This window comes from Tupaia chinensis, unplaced genomic scaffold, assembly GCF_000334495.1.
Source record: "Tupaia chinensis unplaced genomic scaffold, TupChi_1.0 Scaffold000523_1, whole genome shotgun sequence".
NCBI classification, from domain to species: Eukaryota; Metazoa; Chordata; class Mammalia; order Scandentia; family Tupaiidae; genus Tupaia; species Tupaia belangeri.
This window is the reverse complement of record NW_006160036.1, coordinates 1106905-1126991: the sequence shown is the minus strand read 5'-3', so window position 1 is coordinate 1126991 and position 20087 is coordinate 1106905. Positions and strand designations below refer to the sequence as shown.

The 20087-nt window shown below is 40.9% G+C and overlaps 1 protein-coding gene and 1 non-coding gene across 2 annotated transcripts in view; one reads left to right on the top strand and one right to left on the bottom strand.

Moving 5' to 3' along the window:
• Positions 1 to 20087, bottom strand: part of TANGO6 (transport and golgi organization 6 homolog) — a 273346-nt gene that overhangs the window by 236679 nt on the left and 16580 nt on the right. The window contains 4 exon segments of the mRNA XM_014591005.1: positions 5584 to 5746; positions 7214 to 7350; positions 12699 to 12840; positions 17503 to 17619. Coding sequence (XP_014446491.1) covers positions 5584 to 5746; positions 7214 to 7350; positions 12699 to 12840; positions 17503 to 17619 — 559 coding nt within the window.
• On the top strand, positions 12525 to 12597 carry LOC114009352 (small nucleolar RNA SNORD65). The gene has a single exon (XR_003550781.1). It is a non-coding gene; the product is annotated as a small nucleolar RNA SNORD65 (small nucleolar RNA).

Genomic DNA, 20087 nt, shown 5'->3' with positions numbered 1-20087 from the left:
CACTAAGAAAAAAAAAAGCACTCCAAATTAATCTATGACACATTAGTCAGAATATTAATTTTAAGTATATTGAATGAAAAACTGAAGATTAGATTAAATGAAAATAACTGAGACTTGATGGTTATTTCTAGGTTACAGGTACATAGGAGTTCATTATACAATCTCTAGGGATATTTAACATTTTCCCTTTAAATAGTTTTTTTATCATATAATTTTGTTATTATTATTTATTATTGTTTTTTAATTTGACCAAAGAGACAGACAGAGAGAGAGAGAACAAGAGAAGAGGAAAGTGAGAAAGCAAGCCTCCAGGTTTGAGACCCAAACTATGGTCAGCCATGTGGGAGTCCAGCACCTCAACCACCATGTTAACTGTCAGCCACTCTTTAAATAGTTTTAAATTAGAGTTTCTTAAAATATTAAGAGGGGTCAGGCAGTATCACAGTGGTAATGCAACTGGACCCACATGGGAAAGGTCTTGGCTTCATGTCCCAGGACCTCCCTGGGCACACAAGGCACATGTGTGTCTATGACCTGGGTTGGCTGAGACTGGGGGTAGATCATGATATAAAGATGTTGGTCTGTTTTGTCCTTCTCTCTCTCTCATAGAAGAAATAAATAATAAACATTTAAAAAATACTAAAGAGGGGCCAGCAGGTGGCTTGGTGGTTGAGGCAATGGACTCCCACATGGCTGACCATGGTTCAAGTCGGGACCTGGTGGCTTGCTTTCTCACTTTCTCTCTCTTTCTGATCAAATTAAATAATAATGAATGAATACATAAATAAATAATTCTTTAAAAAATTAAAAGCTTATTAGACTTATTCAGACATAGTTTTATTACATATCATTCTTTATATATATAGTAATTAACTATGATAGATTGGATAAAGAATTCTTAAAATTTCATATTAAATAGCCAATATATCTGAAATGTTTCAACACCAACATTCATGTTGGGCCATAATACATCATTCTCCATGCCACCCAGAGCCCAAGTCATGCAACATTTCTTAAAAGAGTTAATCAGGGTCAGCAGGTGGCAAGGAGGTTAAGGAATTGGATCTCACATAGCAGGCTGTGCAGTTTGAGTCCCAGACCTCAGGGCTTGAAGATCACATTGGGCACATTTGTGCACGCCTAAAATACTGAGAAGAGTGGGACAGAGAGAGAGGGAAAATGAGAAATCACGTCCCAGGGGATATAGCCATGCCGCAATACCTTATCCTCCATTTTCCTTTTGGAATTTTAGGCATGTACAGGCACGTGTGGTCCAGCTTGCTTTTCAGGCTACCAGGTTCAGGACTCACACTATAGAGCTGGCCATATGCAATCCAGCACCTTAATCACTATGCCACCTGTTGGCCCAATGAGGTATAGTCTTAATATATGAAACTAAACATAAAAGAATTGCTAAACCTTAATCATGAAGGCATACAGAAATAATACTTCATTTTAAGAGCCATTTTTGAAGACTGTGCTGACTCTAGATTAGATGTCCATCATGTGTATAAAGAAATTTTAATTATTTAGTCAAATATTATGTTTATCATATCTGAATGATCACAAGTTTCAATTCACTAAGGTTCAATCTGGTGAGGTTTTGCCACACATGAGAAGTAGACTTTCTCATCTCCACCAACCTTGCCTACTTCACCCTACACACACCCCAGAAAATATATACTACAAAAGACTTCTATACAAAATCTACACACAACTAAATTTGGTTTAACCATAATATAAATATTTATTTCTTCCTTTTTAGCCTTACAAACTACTAACTAGACAGATTTTTTAATCACTAAGAATGCTGAAATGATAGTCTGTATCCTAGCAATAAACTCAATGAAGCATGAAAATATACTGAAAGAAGTTAGGAAAATGTCAATCTTTTAAGACATTAAAACAGAGCTAAACCCATTAGCCAAATATGGAAAAAATTGAGCACTGAAATGAAAGACAGGATGTCTGGTAGGCAATGAGTAAAAAAGAACCTATATTGGGGCTAGCAGGCGGCGTGTGGGTTGGGCTCTGGATCCCACATGGCCAACTGCATGGATCCAGTCTCAGACCAGTGGCTTAAAAATTATACCCAATGTTTGTATATGCATGTGTGTGTGCATGCCAAAAATTCGGAGAAGAGAATGGAGAAGGAACTACAGCTTGGCCGTCTCCTCTAGGAGGTGAGGTCTCACTTTCTCTCTCTCTCTCTGTCTCTGTCTCCAGCAAATGCATGCACCCCATAGCATAAAAAATGAAAAGAACCTACACTGATAATTAAATCATTATTATTTAAAATAAATGAGGCAGGGAAAAGAAAACTTCTTCTTTTGCAGAAGAATACCAATTCACAAATTAGAAAGAAGAAAAGAAATAGAAAAATCACCATTTTTCTGCACAGTCTTCAAAAAGTGGCTCAGAAAATGGAGTATTATTTCTGTTGGCCTTCAGCATTAGGGTGCAGTAACAACCATCAGTGGATACTAACCACAGTATATAAGACTACTGGGAAACAAGATAATCACATAGTCTCAGATTATTATCTCATATATTACTTATTAATTATCTTAGTTAGTTAAGAAGGAAGGATATTTTTACAAGAGAAATTTCCAATTACTACCACTTAATTGGAAGATCAAATGTAATGTCACTAATAATGCAATTAATGGTAACATATCTAATGATGTGATGAACCAAGAGTAAAAAATAAATTACTGGTATCCTTCACAAATATTTAACCTAGATCTCATCATAAGGAAACAAATACAAATTCAGGGATATTTTGTAATTCAGGCTCTTCAAAACTTTCCTGGTGGGGCCAGCAGATGGCACAGCCGTTACATCGCTGGACTCTCACATGGTGGACCACAGCTTGAGTACCAGACCCGGTGGCTTGAAATTCACACTGGGCACATGTGCATGCATGCTCAAGATCCCAAGATTAGAATGGAGGAGAAGGGATAACAGTGCAGCCATCCGCCCTTGGGAGTGATTTCTCACTTTCCCTTTTACTGTCTCTCTCTCTCCATTAAGCACACATGCCCTAAGGCAAAAAAAATTTCTAAAATGAAACAAAAGAAAATAAAATTATCCTGATGAAAGACAACAGAACTATTCCACATTAAAGGGAAGACTAAAAAGACATGAAAAGAATATTCAATATATGATTCTTTTTTGAGAGGTTTTCACTATAGGGCGCGTGTGCTCGCCAGACAGAAAGAGAGAGAGAGAGACACAGAAAGTGAGAAATCACCCCCCAGGGGGATGGTCACGCCGCAATCCCTTCTCCTCCATTCTCCTCTCGGGATCTTGGGCACGCACGTACACGTGCCCAGCGTGAGTTTAAGCCACTGGATCCAGGACTCAAACCGCGGTCGACTATGTGTAAGTCCAGTGACATAGCCATTACGCTAACTGCTGGCCCCTAGATTCTGGATTTTTCAAAAACAGTTATGGGGCCTGCAGGTGGTGTAGTGGTTAAGGTACTGGACTCCCACATGGCCAATGGTGGTTCAAGTCCTGGACCCAGCTGCTTGCCTGCTGTGTGTGCACCCACACTCAAAATCCCAAGAGGAGAATAGAGGGGAAGGGACTGAAGCGTGGCCATCACCCAAGGGGTGATTTCTCACTTTCTCTCTCTATTGCTCCACTAAGCACATGCACCCTATAGCAAAAATCTCTCCAAATAAATAAATAAATAAATAAATAATAGGAGTGAGCAAGTGGCATAATGGTTAAGTTGCTAAACTCCCACATGGCCAACCACAGTTCGCGTCCTAGACCCCGTGACTTGAAATTCACACCACGTGGGTATGCATGTATGCCAAAAATCCTGAGAGGAAACTGGAGAAGAAGGGATTACAATGTGGTCATTCCTCCAAAGGGTGATTTATCACTTTCTCTCTGGAGAGCACACACACCCTATCATAAAAATCTAAAAAAAAAAAAAGAAAATTGTAAAAAAATTATTGGGACAATGTGAGAATTTTGAATAAAATTAGATTATACATGCAAAACGCTTGGGAACAAAGTGTTTTGGATTTTGAATATTTTGGCTTTTGGGGACAGTAGTTTGTGTAATGGTTATGACGCTGGACTCCCACATAATCGACTGTGGTTCAAGTCCCGGACCCGGTGGCAAACTCACGCCAGGCACGTGTGCATGCGTGCCCAAAATCCCAAGAGGAGAATGGAGGAGAAGGGAATGTGGCGTAACCATCCCCCCTGAGGGGTGATTTCTCGCTTTCTGCCTCTCTGTCTCTCTCTGTCTTTCTGGCAAGTGCACACGCCCTATAGCAAAAACCTCTCAAAAATTTTTTTTTGGCTTTTGGAACATTTACATATGTATATAATGAGCTATCTTAGGGATGGCACACAAATCTAAACACAAAATTCATTTACGTTATATATATACCTTATACACATAACCTAAATGTAATTTTATACAATATTTTTGCATTACAACACTTTTAAGTTTATTTATTTCTTCTATTAGTGTGACAGAGAGACAGCACCCCCAACGTGGTTTTACCACCACAATCCATACCCAGACTCAGCCAGCCCTGGATCCTGAGCATGAGCATGTAGGACACACTCAGAGAGGTCTCTGGATGTGGACATGGAACCTTCCCAAGGTGGTCAGCCTCACAGAGCATTGAGTTTTACCACTGTGCCACCGTCCAACCCCTGTACTGCAGCATTTTGACTGTGATCCATCGCGTGAGGCAAGGGACAGAGTTTTCCACTTGTAGTGCCATGTCAGTGCTCAAAAAGGTTCAGATTATGATTTCAGATTTTTGGATTAGGAATGCTTAACGTGTAGTATATCAATGTTAAATTTCTTGAGTGTGAGAAATGCATTGTGGTGACTGACATTTTTCTTTTGGAGATGCAAACTGAAGTATTTAGTGGTAAAGTGTCACAAATGCTTCAGAATAAATATTTTTAAGTGTACAGAAAGAGACAGAGAAGGAAAAGATGCCCAAACTACAAACAGTTGGTTAGTCTAAATGAAAGGTACATGGCTGGTTGAAGGCACTCTACTTGGAACTTTTTTTTTTTTTAAAGGCTGCTGGGTCCAGGACGTGAACCGCAGTTGGCCATGTGGGAAGCCAGCACCTTTAACCACCATGCCACCTGCCAGCCCATCTACTTGGAACTTTTGTGAAGTGAATTTTTCTTTTCTTTTTTTTTTTTAAGAGGTTTTTGCTATAGGGCGCGTGTGCTCGCCAGACAGACACAGACAGAGAGACAGAAAGCGAGAAATCACCCCCGACGGGGGATGGCCACACCGCAATCCCTTCTCCTCCATTCTCCTCTTGGCATCTTGGGCACACACGCACACGCGCCCGGCGTGAGTTTTAAGCCACCAGGTCTGGGACACGAACCGTGGTCAACTACATGGGAGTTCAGCGACACAGTCATTACGCTAACTGCTGGTCCCGTGAAGTGAATTTTTCAAAAGAAAAAGTGGGAGACATGGGAGTAAATACATTGAAATATCACAGGTTTAGATCATTTAAATCCAAAATACTTAAGAAGGTCTTTCAGAGGCATATCTAACCATTAGACTGCTTCCTTTACCTGCTGTATTTAGACATTGGTGAAGAGGAGCTAACACTGGCTGAAGCAAATATTTTGCTGCCAGTTGTGGGTGTTCTCTTGCCATAGTTATGAAGGTAGTGGTGGCAACTCTCTGAAATTGTCGTGCTGTCAATTGATCTCGAAAGTGAAATAAATCCAGAATCTATAGGGAAAAAATCACATAAATAATAGGCTCCTAGTAGGAAATATGACTTAGCAAAGAAGAAAATGCACTTATTTATTTAATCCAAAATGTAAACTCATTACAATAACAATGATTAGATAGAATTTTTTAAATTTAACAACCCATTATCAAAGGTTATGAAAGCTAAAAAGGCTATGGTTTTATTAAATAGTTTTATCAAACTTATAAAATACATGGTCATTGAAGAAAATGTCAAAAGCAAAATTTTAAGAAGAAAACTAAAACTTTCCCAAATCACTATAAACATTTTTGATGTATTTAATTTGGTGTATTTAAGGAAACCGAATTGACATAGCTAATTGCAGTTCGAATCTTGACCCTAGTAGCTTAAAAAACATGGAGCCAGGAACCAGCAGATGCTTTAACCCCAATATTAGAGCTTCATTAAGAGCACACAGTCCTTGATTAGTCAAGAGAAACAAAATAGGGAGTTTTGGTAGGAGAGGATGGGGAAAAAAGTGTTTAGCAGACACAAGAATGCATATGAAGAGTAAATGAGTTGTGGAACAGCATATAACAGAGTGAAAAAAAGAACAATATATATATATCTCAATAAAATAAAAGTGGTAGGGCAAAAACTTAAAGTACACATCAGGGTCTGCAGGTGGCATGGTGGTTAAGGGCTCTGAACTCCCACATGGCCAACTGCAGTTCCAGTCCCGGACCTGGTGGCTTGCTTTCTCACCACCCCCATCTTTCTCTCACTCTCGCTCTGGCTTTTTGTCTGTCCCTTTCTGGTCAAATTAAAATAAATAAATAAATAAAGTTAAATAAAATAACTCTTTTTTAAAAAGAAAGTATACATCATAATGTGGTTTATTATTTTTTTGGTAAGAATTATTTATTTATCAGGACCAGCAGTTGGCGTAATGGCTATGTCGCTGGATTCTCATGTAGTAGACTGCAGTTTGAGTCCTGGACCCAGCGGCTTAAACTCATGTTGGGCGCATGTGTGTGTGTGTCCAAAATCCTGAGTGGAGAATGGAGGAGAAGGGATTATGGTGTGGCCATCCCCCCTGGGGGCTGATTTCTTGCTTTCTGTTTCTCTGTCTCTCTCCATCTTTCTGGCAAGTGCATGTGCCCTATAGGAAAAAAAAAAAAAAAGAATCATTTATCTTTTTTTTTTTATTATTTGCTACAGGGTATATGTGCTCATCAGAGAAATACAGAAAGCAAGCTGTCAGGTCCTGAACTCAAACTGCGGTTGGCAGTGTGGGAGTCCAGCACCTTAATCACCACGCCATCTGCTGGCCCCATAGTTTTTGTTGAAAACAATGAATACGGTAATATCCTCAATTTATAATACATGGCATGCACATGCATGCTTTGAAAATCCATATTGTACCCTATAAAGACGCTAAATAATTAAATACAAAGAAATTATTAAAAATAATATTTTAATTAAAAAGAAAGAAAATTATTTACCTGGGGGCAGATATCCTTGTAGTAATTCTCTGGTGAAAGAGACTGCTGGGGACAGGAAGCCAAAATCTTTGCAATCAAGTCACACTTCTTCCAGTCAGCAGCCATCGCCTCAGCATCACTCCCGCCAGCTGCCCCAGCTACCACAGAGGAGAGAGAAGTCAAACACTCATAGCAAGTCCCTGTAAGGTCCCATGTGATAAATCTTCCTTGAAGTTCAGGGCAAAAACCGCTTCTTTTCTTTACTGAAAATTATTTATTTCTTCTCTAAGATAATTTAGTCTTCTTTCCTCTCCTTTCAATGCTGGTTTTTTGGAAGTTCAGAGAAAAGCTACTACTTACTATAATATTATTCATGTGACTTAAATACTAGCTTCTCAATGTTTATTACTACTAGGTGGTTGGAAAAGTCATGACGTATTCCCACGTTTGTCTATGCAAAAATGCATCATGACTTTTCCAGTGACCCAATAGTATCCTGAAATGTATCATTTCATTTAAATTGTCTTAAACCACAGCCATAAGATAACAGAGACTAGATTCACTTCACTATCTTAGTCAATTATAAGACTTAATAAAATAGGCCCAGCAGATGGTATAATGGTTAAGGCACTGGACTCCCATATGGTCAACTGTAGCTTGAGTCCTAGACCCGGTGGCTTGAAACTCACACGGGGTACATGTGCATGCCATGCCCAAGATCCTGAGAGGAGAATGGAGAAAGGACTGTGGTGTGGTCATCCCCTGTGGGGGGTGATTTTTCAGTTTCTGTCTGTTTTTCTCTGTTTCTCTTCAGTAAGTTCACAGATGTTTTAGCAAAAATCTCTTTTAAGGGACCAACAGTTAGCATAATGGCTATGTCACTGGACTCTCACATAGTCAACCGTGGTTTGCGTCCCGGACCCGGTGGCTTAAAACTCACGCCGGGCGCGTGTGTGTGCGTGCCCAAGATCCCAATAGGAGGATGGAGGAGAAGGGATTGCGGTATGGTCATCCCTCTTGGGGGGTGATTTCTTGCTTTCTGTCTCTCTGTCTCTGTCTGTCTGGCGAGCGCACGTGCCCTATAGCAAAAACCTCTCAAAAAAAAATCTCTTTTAAAAAAAAAGAAGAAAAATTAAAAACTAGACAAAATACATAAACAATGATTTCAGACACTGGACAATAAATAGTCAAAGACACTGACCCGAGAGAAAGGAAATGAACAAGGTGAACTGATGACTGTCCTCCCTTACTACTTGGAGAGAGTTTTTAGGCCATAGCACAGCAATAGCAGCCCAGATGAAGTATAGCATCTTGCTAAGTTGAAGAAACCAAGTTCACAACTAGAGAGGCCAAGGCCACTAGAATTTTCAACCCAAATTACCAGAAAGGAGGAAGGTACAGAGAAGGAATTCCAGGGGTCTGCAAAGGGGTCCTCTCTCAAGTCTTTTGTGAAGTGTAATCTGTGTATGTGTGTAAGGAAATATCCAAGGCTGGAGCAAGAGCCAATAGAAAGGAGTAGATATAACAACCCTCAGAATTCATAAAGGGCTGGAAGTAGTCTTCATTCCCCTTTGCCAACATGGAAAGACCTAATACACAGAGTATTCAATAGAATCCTCAGAAGGGTATTGCCTTAGCAGAGGGGCCAGATTAACCTTCAGACAAAGGTTACTGTAAAACTGCACTAGCAAAGCTTAAAAGCCAGGATCAAAGGGATCATACTGGAGACCGGCAGGTGCCATAATGATTATGCCACTGGCCTCCCACGTAGTCAACCATGGTTCAAGTCCCAGACATGGTGGCTTAAAACTCACATTGGGCATGTGTGCGTGCATGCCCAAAATCCCAAGAGGAGAATGGAGGAGAAGGGATTGTGGTATTGCCATCCCCCTGGGGCAGGTGGGGGGAGGTTCTTGTTTTCTGTCTGTCTGTCTGTCTCTCTCTCTCTGGCGAGCGCATGTGCCCTATAACAAAAATCCCTCCAAAAAAACTAAAGGGATCATACTGTTTCCAAGTAACTTAACTGCAACGCAACTTAACTGCATCCCAGGACAAAGCCCAACTAAGAAATTCAACAAAATCTGGGAGCCAACAATGCAAAAAATAAATAATAAAAAAAAGTCCAAGGCCGGCCTTTACAGCACAGCAGCTAAGCACTATGCACAGGAGACAGATCCCACATGGCAGACTATGGTTCAAATCCTGGCCCCAGTGGCTTGAAAAATGTTCTGGGTTATATGTGTGCCCAAAATCTGATGGAATGAAGAAATGGAAGAAAAAGGATTGGAGGATGGTTATGCCCCTTTGGAGCATACTTTCTCTGATGAGAATGTTCACCCTCTGGCAATTAAAGGAATAATTTCTAAAGTAAAATAAAATTTGGATCTATACAAAGAAATGAAGACCACCAGAAATGACAAATATGTTATGTATAAACTGCTTTAAACCACTTATGAGAAGAAACAAGATATTAATAGATAACAAAACATATACAAGTTTTTTCTTATAACGGGGAAAACTCAGGAAATACAGGGTTCTAATTTTCTTTCTTTTTTAAGCTTATTCATTTATCCCATGGCTGAGAGAGAGAGATACAGCATCCCCAGTAGATTTCAATGTCACAATCCACCCTCATCCTCAGCCAGTGCATATGTGTGCCCAGCATATTCGGCAAAATCTCTGGACTCACTGGTAGCCTTCCATGTAGGTCATCCTCATAGAGTGTTGGATTTTACTTCTGCCCCACCATCCAGCTCCTGGTTCTAATTTTCTTACAGCAACTCTACAATCTGCATGCCCTTGGGTGATGTCTAACCCTTCTTTGGAAAAGAAAGATACAAAAACCTATTTGCATGTGACAACTTTCTACTATATCGGGCAATTTCTTGTTTCATTGGCCCTAGGAGTCACTGCAAGTGGAACTGAGGGGAGGCAGCATTGTAAACACTCTAGACTATACCTACCATTATCTGCCAACCACGCTGACCTTACTTTTGTCTGCCAGGACTGAGATATATTCACCACACTAAATGTGGAAAATCAAGATCAATTATTCTTTCTTTCTTCCTCCTTCCTCATATATCCTGCACTTCATTAAGTTCTGGCAACTCTATTAGCCTTTAAATATATCTCAAATTCATTCATTTCTCTCCAGTTCCATAGCCACCACACTGATCCAAGCCACCAGGGTCTCTCAGACAACTGCTTCTTAATGGATCTCCCTAATTCTGTTCTTACCTAAACCATGCTTCATAATACATCCAGATAGCTACTATATTTCTAAAATACAAATTTCGTTATATCACTATATTTCAAACCCTTCCACGCTTTCTCATTTTCATCAGAATAAATTCTAAAATCCTGAATGAGGCCTGTAAGACCTCATGATGTGGCTCCTGCCCAGTTCTCCATCTCACCTCTCACTCCTCTCCCTCTACTCTCTGCCCTCACCAGCCCACCCAACTAAAATTTCCATGGAAACACTATATTCTTTCCTACTTCAGTTTCTATGTACATGCTCTTCTCTCTGCCTACAACCATCTTTCCTTACTCTGTCCTTACTCTTCAAATAGTAAATTCCAATTCAGCCTTCAGGGCCCAGTTTTTTTCCATTAAAAAGCCACTATAGGCCAGCCATGGTAGCACAGCAGCAATGCAACGCTCCATGATACTGAAGCTACATGATGCTGACGGTCCCACATCTGTATTCTTTTTTTTTTTTTTTGAGAGGTTTTCGCTATAGGGTACATGCGCTTGCCAGACAGACAGAGAGAGACATAGAGACAGAAAGCAAGAAATCACCCCCCAGGGGGGATGGTCACTCCGCAATCCCTTCTCCTCTATTCTCCTCTCGGAATCTTGGGCACGCACGCACACGCGCCCAGCATGAGTTTTAAGCCACCGGGTCTGGGACGCGAACTGTGGCTGACTATGTGGGAGTTCAGCAACATAGCCATTACGCTAACTGATAGTCCCAAAGACTGCTATTCTTTGTTTTCTTTTTTTTGGGGGGGAGAGGTTTTCACTATAGGGCGCATGCACTCGCCAGAAAGACAGAGAGAGACATAGAGACAGAAAGCGAGAAATCACCCCCCAGGGGGAATGGTCACGCCGCAATCCCTTCTCCTCCATTCTCCTCTTGGGATCTTGGGCACACACGCACACGTGCCTGGCATGAGTTTTAAGCCACCAGGTCCCGGACGCGAATCACGGTCGACTACGTGGGAGTCCAGCGACATAGCCATTATTTTAACTGCTGGTTCCCAAGACTGCTATTCTTTACTATAAGCCTTGTAGAGTTATTTGACTCTTTAAACTATGTGCATATATAATTCTGTTTATATTAAAATAAAACTAAAAGTATAAGCTAAAAACTACTACTATGGAGAGCAGCAGGTGGCGTCATGGGTAAAGCACTGGACACTCCCACATGGCCAACCATGGTTCAAGTCCCAGACCTGATAGCTTACTTTCTCACTTTCCCTCCCACGCATTCTCTGTGTCTCTCTCTGATTAAATTAAAATAAATGAATGAATAAATAAAATTAAATAATTAAAAAACCCTACTACTATGCTTAGCATGCTAATTAACTTTTTTTTCATAATAATGAAGATTTAATAAATTTGGGAAAATGACTCTAAAGGTTCATCCCAAAGTTTGTGTCTTAAAAGTATCTCCTTTATATTTTATATTTTCTTGAGGGTTTATACTTCAACTTTTGGTGCAATGTTTTCCTATAATATTATAAATTATTGGGAACCAGCAGTTAGTGTAATGGCTATATCGCTGGACTCCCACGTAGTCAACCGCGGTTCGCATCCCGGACCTGGTGGCTTAAAACTCACACCGGGCGCTTGTGCGTGCATGCGTGCCCAAGATCCCGAGAGGAGAAAGGAGGAGAAGGGATTCGTGACCATCTCCCCTGGGGGGTGATTTCTCGCTTTCTGTCTCTCTGTCTCTCTCTGTCTGTCTGGCGAGCGCACACGCCCTATAGTGAAAACCTCTCAAAAAAAAATTATAAATTATTTGAAAAGGCTTAGAATATTACTTAACAATGTGAACAGAAAAGAAGCACATTTAGGGCTTCAAAGTTTAATCTCTTCAATCTATGCAAAGACAGTTTTGTTTCAGGGTTTTTTTTTTTTTTTAAGTATTTATTATTTAACTTTATTTATCATTCTTCTTATTCATTTTGACCAGAAGGAGCCAGAGAGAAAGAAAGCAAGCAACCAAATCTGGGACTGGAACCACAGTTGGCCATGTGGGAGTCTAATACCTTAACTACCACACCCCCTGCTGGCCCTTCCAGTTGGGTTTTAAAGGTGAATGCTCAATTGATAAAGACACCCAAAATAGCTGGAATTACTGGCAGATTAAGTAGTGGTGAACCTGTGGTTTTCTGAAGATGAAAAAAAGGTGAATGCTAAAGACCAATAATTCACCAGAGTCAGACTGTGTCTCAAAGTGAAATGGATATGAAGGTAACCAAAAGAGTTCATTTCTTACCACCTGCTCCTTCCAAAATGCCCCGGACTACTGCCTGTACACCACTGGGTCTCATTAACCTTTCTGAGAGGAGTTGCCCACACAGACGTCGAAGCCAAGCTGGGGTCCGACACCTAAGCTGTGTCTTCACATCTGCACAAGACTGAAAACACAAGAAGGTATGAATTCTGAATATCAATGTAGTAGATATGACATGTAGACATTATTTTCTCAAAAAGCACAAGTCATACTGACAATTAACACTTTGCTATACTAACTTCAAAAGGAAAAAAAAAAAAGGCAATGTTTTTTCCTAAAACAAACAAACAAACAAACAAACCTCCTTTGCTAAACCTTCTTCAGCTGTACTTTTTTTTTTTTTTTTAACTTGTTAGAGGGCATGTGTAATCGCTGAAGAGAGACAGAAAGAGAGGGGGAGGAAGAGAATGAAAAAGCACAACCTGGGGGATGGCCATCCACAATCCCTTGTCGACAACTTCATTCTTCTCTGGGAATTTTGAGCATGCACACACACTTGCCTGGGGTATTTTTCAAGTTGCTGGATCTAGGACTCAAATGGCAGAGTCCACCATGTGGGATCTAATGCCTTAACCAACTTGCCACCTGCTGGCCTCAGCATTACTTTTAAGGGAGTAGAATTAAAGTCAGTGAAATTTCAAATCAAAAAAGGGACATAGTGAATAAACAAAGATATTGAGAACACAAAATTAATGCAACCAATCTTTGAATATAGTCCATCTAATCAAATCTAGCTTCAAAAGAAGAGTCTTATAAATATAATTCACCACTAAGAGGACCGTTTGCAACAGTGAGGCAGTACTCCAGACCTTGCCTCTGTGGTCTTAGCTCCTCTGATTCCGGTCATATGGCACTTTGAAGAAAGGGTGGGAATTCAGGGCTGGCAGGTGGCATGGTTAAGGCGCTGGACTCCCACATGGGTGACTGCCATACAGTTCCCAGACCTGGGGCTTGCTTTCTCATTTTTCTTTTCTCTCTCTGTTAGTCCATTTAAAAAATAATAATAATAATAATAGCAAAAATAATAAATTTTTTTTGGAGAGGTTTATTCGCTATAGGGCGCATGCGCTCGCCAGACAGACAGAAACAGAGAGACAGAAAGCGAGAAATCAACCCCCAGGGGGGGTGGTCACGCCGCAATCCCTTCTCCTCCTTTCTCCTCTTGGGATCTTGGGCACGCACGCACACGCGCCCGGTGTGAGTTTTAAGCCACTGGGTCCAGGACGCGAACCACGGTCGACTACGTGGGAGTCCAGCGACATAGCCATTACGCTAACTGCTGGTTCCCAATAATAATTATTTTTAAAAAAGAAAGAGTGGGGTTTCCTCAAGGGCTCCTTTGTGAGAGACCTATGAAACCACCATGAGCAAAACTGCTAGAATATTAACGATGTTTTGTCAACCACTGCACTTAATTATATAAGCCATCAAAATAAGTGACAGGCCTCGCTCAGGTAGCATATGTAGTAACACACTGCTCTGCAGAGCTGGAAACCACATGGCAGCCATGGGTTTAGATCCCAATTAGACCTGGAACATGCCAGGTACTTGTGCCCAAGATCTTGATTAGCTTGAGAGCTAGGGAAAGGGAAATGAAGAATGACGAGTTCCTAGTGAGGGTGCCTGTTTCCCTCACGTGTGATCTCTCTGTCTCATAAAACTAATAAAACCTTTTAAAAATTAGTGACAGAAATATTTAGTAGCTAGCCTGTCGTCTCTCTTTTATATAAAGAGAATTAATAATTACCATTTATTGAGGGGGTTATGAAATGTCAGGCATATCCTAAGTAACTCCCATATAATCTCAAAAGGGACTTACGAAGAGTAATCATCTCCTTTTTTTAAATAATTATTTATTTTATTTATTAATTCATTTATTTTTTAGTTTGATCAAAGAGAGACAGAGGGTGAGAGTGAGAGAGAGAGGAAGTGAGAAAGCAGGCCACCAGATTCAGGACTCGAACTCTAGTTGGCCATGTGGGAGTGTCCAGCGCCTTAACCACCACGTCACCTGCTGGTCCCCAATCATCTCCTTTTTATGGGTTAGAAAAACTGTGTAAGGAAAAGTCTACAAATTCATACACCTGCATGCTGGGGATGAAACCTGGTTTGCCTAAATCCAGGGCCTCTGCTTCTCATCATGCTCTTATGCTCTTATCATACATTTGGTTCAATGTGGAAAACTGTGGGCTTATTCCCAGAAACAAAATGTGAAGCCAGAGAGGCCTACTGCAAGGCTGAAATGAAAATCACTTCAACTAAAACTATCTTTGTAGCCAGCTTCAACTGCTCTTTGCCCCTGTCCTACATCAATCCCTTTGGTCCCTTACTCTCTACACACCTAGATTCAGGATTAAAATTTAAATTCCAAAAGCATATAGATAATTCCATCTACATTAAATCACTTCAGATAATTATTTTTTTAATTCATGATAGAGCATGTGTGCACACACATGAGAGTGAGAGAGATAGAGAGTAGAGAAGCACCCTCCACAGGGGCTGGTCATGCTGCCATCCCCTTCCTCCAGCCCTCCAACATGTCTAGTCTTGGGCACTCATGTACATATCCAGCATGTTTCAGGCTGACCAGGCTACTGGCTCAAACTATGGTCACCACGTGGAATCTGGCCTCTCCTGAGCAACACATTATCACTGCACCACAGAGCTGGCCCCTGATATATAATTAATGGAAAAAAAAGTAACTATTTTATGCCTAATAGAATATATATTATGCTTTTCAAACATAGGAGCCAAGGATAGAACCAATAACAGCTTTAGTTTCAATTTCTTGACTTCAAACACTCCATTCAAAAAATAAGGTGTCCAAATACTCTTGCCAAAAGAACATATTGTTAAACAGTCAAATATTAGTTAAAATAAAGATCCAGGGCCAGACACAGAAGTAAGATGCTGTGCTTGGCAGGCTGCTACAACACAGGATATTCAGGTTTGATGTCTGGTATAACCTAGAGGCTGGGTGCAATGGTGTGCACCTGTAATCCCAGTGACTCCGGGAGGCTGAGGCAGGAGGACTGTGAGCTCAAGTCTGACCTGGGCAACACAGCAAGATCCTACCTGAAAAAGAGCCAGGCATGGTGGCACCCACTTGGGGTCTCAGAGGCTGAGGCAAGACGAAAATGACATGGAGAGACCCTGTCCTTGGAAAAAATAAAAAGATGCTGTTTCAGAGTGAATGAAATAGGTCCAGCTGCTATGGCTCAGTCAGTAGGGAGCTACTGCATAATACTGGAGCCATACAGAGAGGCCCTGGGGTTGGATCCTAGGTTGACACAAACACTCCAGGCACACCTACAACCCTGGCTGGCTAAAAGGCTGGAAGATATAATAAAACTCTAAAAAAAGAATAAGTAAAACATATTTTACTTAAAATGGCCATAAGCCTTAAAAAAGAGTGGAACACAATAGCTATTTAACTTAAGTGCACATGCCCAAAATCCTGAGAAGATGATGGAGAAGGGATTGAGGCATCATCATCCCCCCAGAGGATGATTTCTCACTTTGCTCCATCTCTCTGTCTCTCTCTGGTCAGCATATGCGTTTTACAACAAAACTGAAAAACACAAAACAAAACAAAAAACCAAACTAGTGGTTAAGCCAGTGGAGCCCACATAACAGATTACATGGTTTGAATCTTAGACCCGGCAGCTTGAGAAACAACATGCCAGGGGCATGTGCATGCATGTCCAAAATCCTGAAGGGAAGGAGAAATGAAGTTATGACTGAGGTATGACCAAGTCCCATGGTAGGCGGTTTCTCATTTTCCCCATCTTTCTCTCTCTGTCTCTAGTGAGCACACAAGCCCTCTGGTAAATAGAAAGAAAAAAAAAAAGTGATCATAGTAGTCTTTAGAAAGTACCCATCATTCCATTAAAGAAAAGGTTTTTTTAAATTGTTCTAAGGATCAGTGTCACTTAGGTTTATAAATACCGTTTAATAATCTAAAAGATGAGAGCCAGTCCATACCTAATAATTAAGGGAGGCAGAACCCCAAATGGTCAACTCCAGTTCAATTTCTGTCCCCAAAGTCTTGAATAACATGCTGGGTCGGGGGATGTATGCCCCAAATCCCAACAGGATGGAGAAGAAAGGATTACTGTGTGATCACGCTTCTTTGGGGAGTGCTTTTCTCCCTCTATCTCTGTCTCTGTCTCTATGTCTTTTTAGCAAGACCATGTGTCCTCTGCCAATAAAAATTAAAAGATCTAAGGGACCAGCAGGTAGTATGGAGGTTAAGGCAGCTGGACCACAAGGCAGACTGTTCATTTCAAGTCCTGGACCCAGCAGCTTGAAAATCACAACAGGCATGTGTGCATGCATGCCCAAAATCCAGAGAGGAGAAGGGATTGTGGTGTAGCCATCTTCCCTGAGGAATGATTTCTCACTTTCTCTCTCTCTCTCTCTCTGTCACTCTCCAGCGAGCACATGTGCCCTATAGTAGAAATTAAAAAGAAAAAAATAAATAAAAGACAAAATAACACTCAGTTAGATCATTAAATAGGGAACTAAAGAGAAGAAAGCATACTACAGTCATCATTAATGATTCACCCATGAGGCCAGTAGGTAGCATGGTGGTTAAAGCACTGGACACTCCCACATGGCTGACCATGGTTTGAGTCCCAGACCTGGTGGCTTGCTTTCTCACTTTCCCTCTATCTGTGTGTCTCTCTGGTCAAATTAAAAAAATACATAAATAAGTAAATAAATAAAAATTTAAAAATAATTTTTAAAAAACGATTCACCCACAAGAGTCCCCAGGTCTGATTACCTGGGGTGGTCCTCCCTGGAGAATAAGTAATTCTCGGACTGCTAATGGTTGATATACTTGATCCAAGATGTTTCTCAAGGTCTCCCTGGATAGGGTTCTTTCTTCTCCAGTTAAAACCTAAAAGAAATAAATATGCACTTGACTTTAGTGAAATGCACACCAAGCAGGTAACAAAGGCAATGTTTTATAATCACAATCAAAAATACTTCTAAAAGGAAAGGAAGGCTTCTATCCCCTCTTGATTTCCTTCAAGATGGAAAAAGCTGTGCTATTAAAACCCTCCATCCCTCATTCACTCCACTTTTGGGCAGATGTGTCTATTTTATTGTTGGGTGTGGAATAAACTCACCTCTTGGCTAGTCTGAACAAACACTGCTCAGTTCATTCCTCCCTATATTTTAGAACTAGGCACATATATACCGTTTTGTTCTTTCTTGCTATATATTTTACAGAAGCATATCTCTTACGATCAGGCACAAGGTGCTACAGTTTTTCAGCGCTTCTGAAACAGGTGAGTGTGTGGAATGTACTGTCAGGAAGATTAGTCTCTATGTATAAGCTATATCCTCCAACTTTGCCTTTATGAGCAATAGAGGTGACATTTGGCTTTTCATCTCTCTTACCCTGTTAATGTACTTTTAATTCATTTGGAACTTGGGTAGCAAAGAGAGGTGCTATTTTGGGGGCACTTGTGAGGCCCAACAGTACCATCACTCTGGTAATTACTACTCACAATCAGAATTCTGTTAATTGCTATCCAGCACACTGGGGTCTGCTACTAACAGCCTCAGCTTCTGGTCGGACCCATCAACTGGATAGCTCAGTAAAGTGCAAGCAGTACGCACTGCTAGAACTGTCAGCACACAAAACCCTGTAGTGAAGAGCAGGGTGCTCTGCTCCCAGAACATAAAGGCACCAGGGAGTTTATCATTTCATATCACTTGAATATAGTAGCTTGTAGGCAAATGTCTGTGGACAGGCACAAGAGGGAATAGAAAAAGAGAACAAACAGAAAAGGAACACAGAGGAAAATGACATAGGTAGGTGAAAGAGAAATGAGGGCATTGTGAGATCTGGCTGTAGGAACTAAGAAATCACTCTACATATGAGCCACAGATATATTTGTAGCTTTTCTTTTTTTCCTGTAGGGTGCATAGGCTCACTGGAGAAAGACAGAGAGAGAGAAAGTGAGAAACTACCCCCCAGGGGAGTCTGAACAAACACTGCTCAGTTCATTCCTCCCTATATTTTAGAACTAGGCACATATATACCGTTTTGTTCTTTCTTGCTATATATTTTACAGAAGCATATCTCTTACGATCAGGCACAAGGTGCTACAGTTTTTCAGCGCTTCTGAAACAGGTGAGTGTGTGGAATGTACTGTCAGGAAGATTAGTCTCTATGTATAAGCTATATCCTCCAACTTTGCCTTTATGAGCAATAGAGGTGACATTTGGCTTTTCATCTCTCTTACCCTGTTAATGTACTTTTAATTCATTTGGAACTTGGGTAGCAAAGAGAGGTGCTATTTTGGGGGCACTTGTGAGGCCCAACAGTACCATCACTCTGGTAATTACTACTCACAATCAGAATTCTGTTAATTGCTATCCAGCACACTGGGGTCTGCTACTAACAGCCTCAGCTTCTGGTCGGACCCATCAACTGGATAGCTCAGTAAAGTGCAAGCAGTACGCACTGCTAGAACTGTCAGCACACAAAACCCTGTAGTGAAGAGCAGGGTGCTCTGCTCCCAGAACATAAAGGCACCAGGGAGTTTATCATTTCATATCACTTGAATATAGTAGCTTGTAGGCAAATGTCTGTGGACAGGCACAAGAGGGAATAGAAAAAGAGAACAAACAGAAAAGGAACACAGAGGAAAATGACATAGGTAGGTGAAAGAGAAATGAGGGCATTGTGAGATCTGGCTGTAGGAACTAAGAAATCACTCTACATATGAGCCACAGATATATTTGTAGCTTTTCTTTTTTTCCTGTAGGGTGCATAGGCTCACTGGAGAAAGACAGAGAGAGAGAAAGTGAGAAACTACCCCCCAGGGGAGATGGTCATGCCACAACCCCTTCTCCTCTACTCTTCCCTTGGGACTTTGGCACACACGCCCAGCATGTTTTTCAAGTCACCAGGTTCAGGACTGGAACCCTGGAGTCCACCATGTGCGATCCACTGCCTTAACCACAATGCCACCTGCTGGCCCTGATACATTTATATCTTAACGGTTCCTTCAGACTAGGATCCTATGCTGATGCTGGTGGTTCCTGTTATGTCACAGTTGTAAACCTTCTCCACTATTAGCACACGAGTTATCTGAATAAAAGGATCATATCTTATGCTTCTGTAACCTCCATAGTAACTTCTGTAGTCCAGATACTCAACTGCTTACTGAGTGAAAATCAAGAAAAATAGACACATCCTCCTAACACCTAATAATAACAAGGAACACTGACTGTATTATGCAGTATACCAGGTGCACTACACACTTTATCTTACTTAATCCTCCCAAGAACTTAATGAAGTATGACTAGTTTAATACTAATATTAATAGTAATCACTTTTTGGGGCCAGCA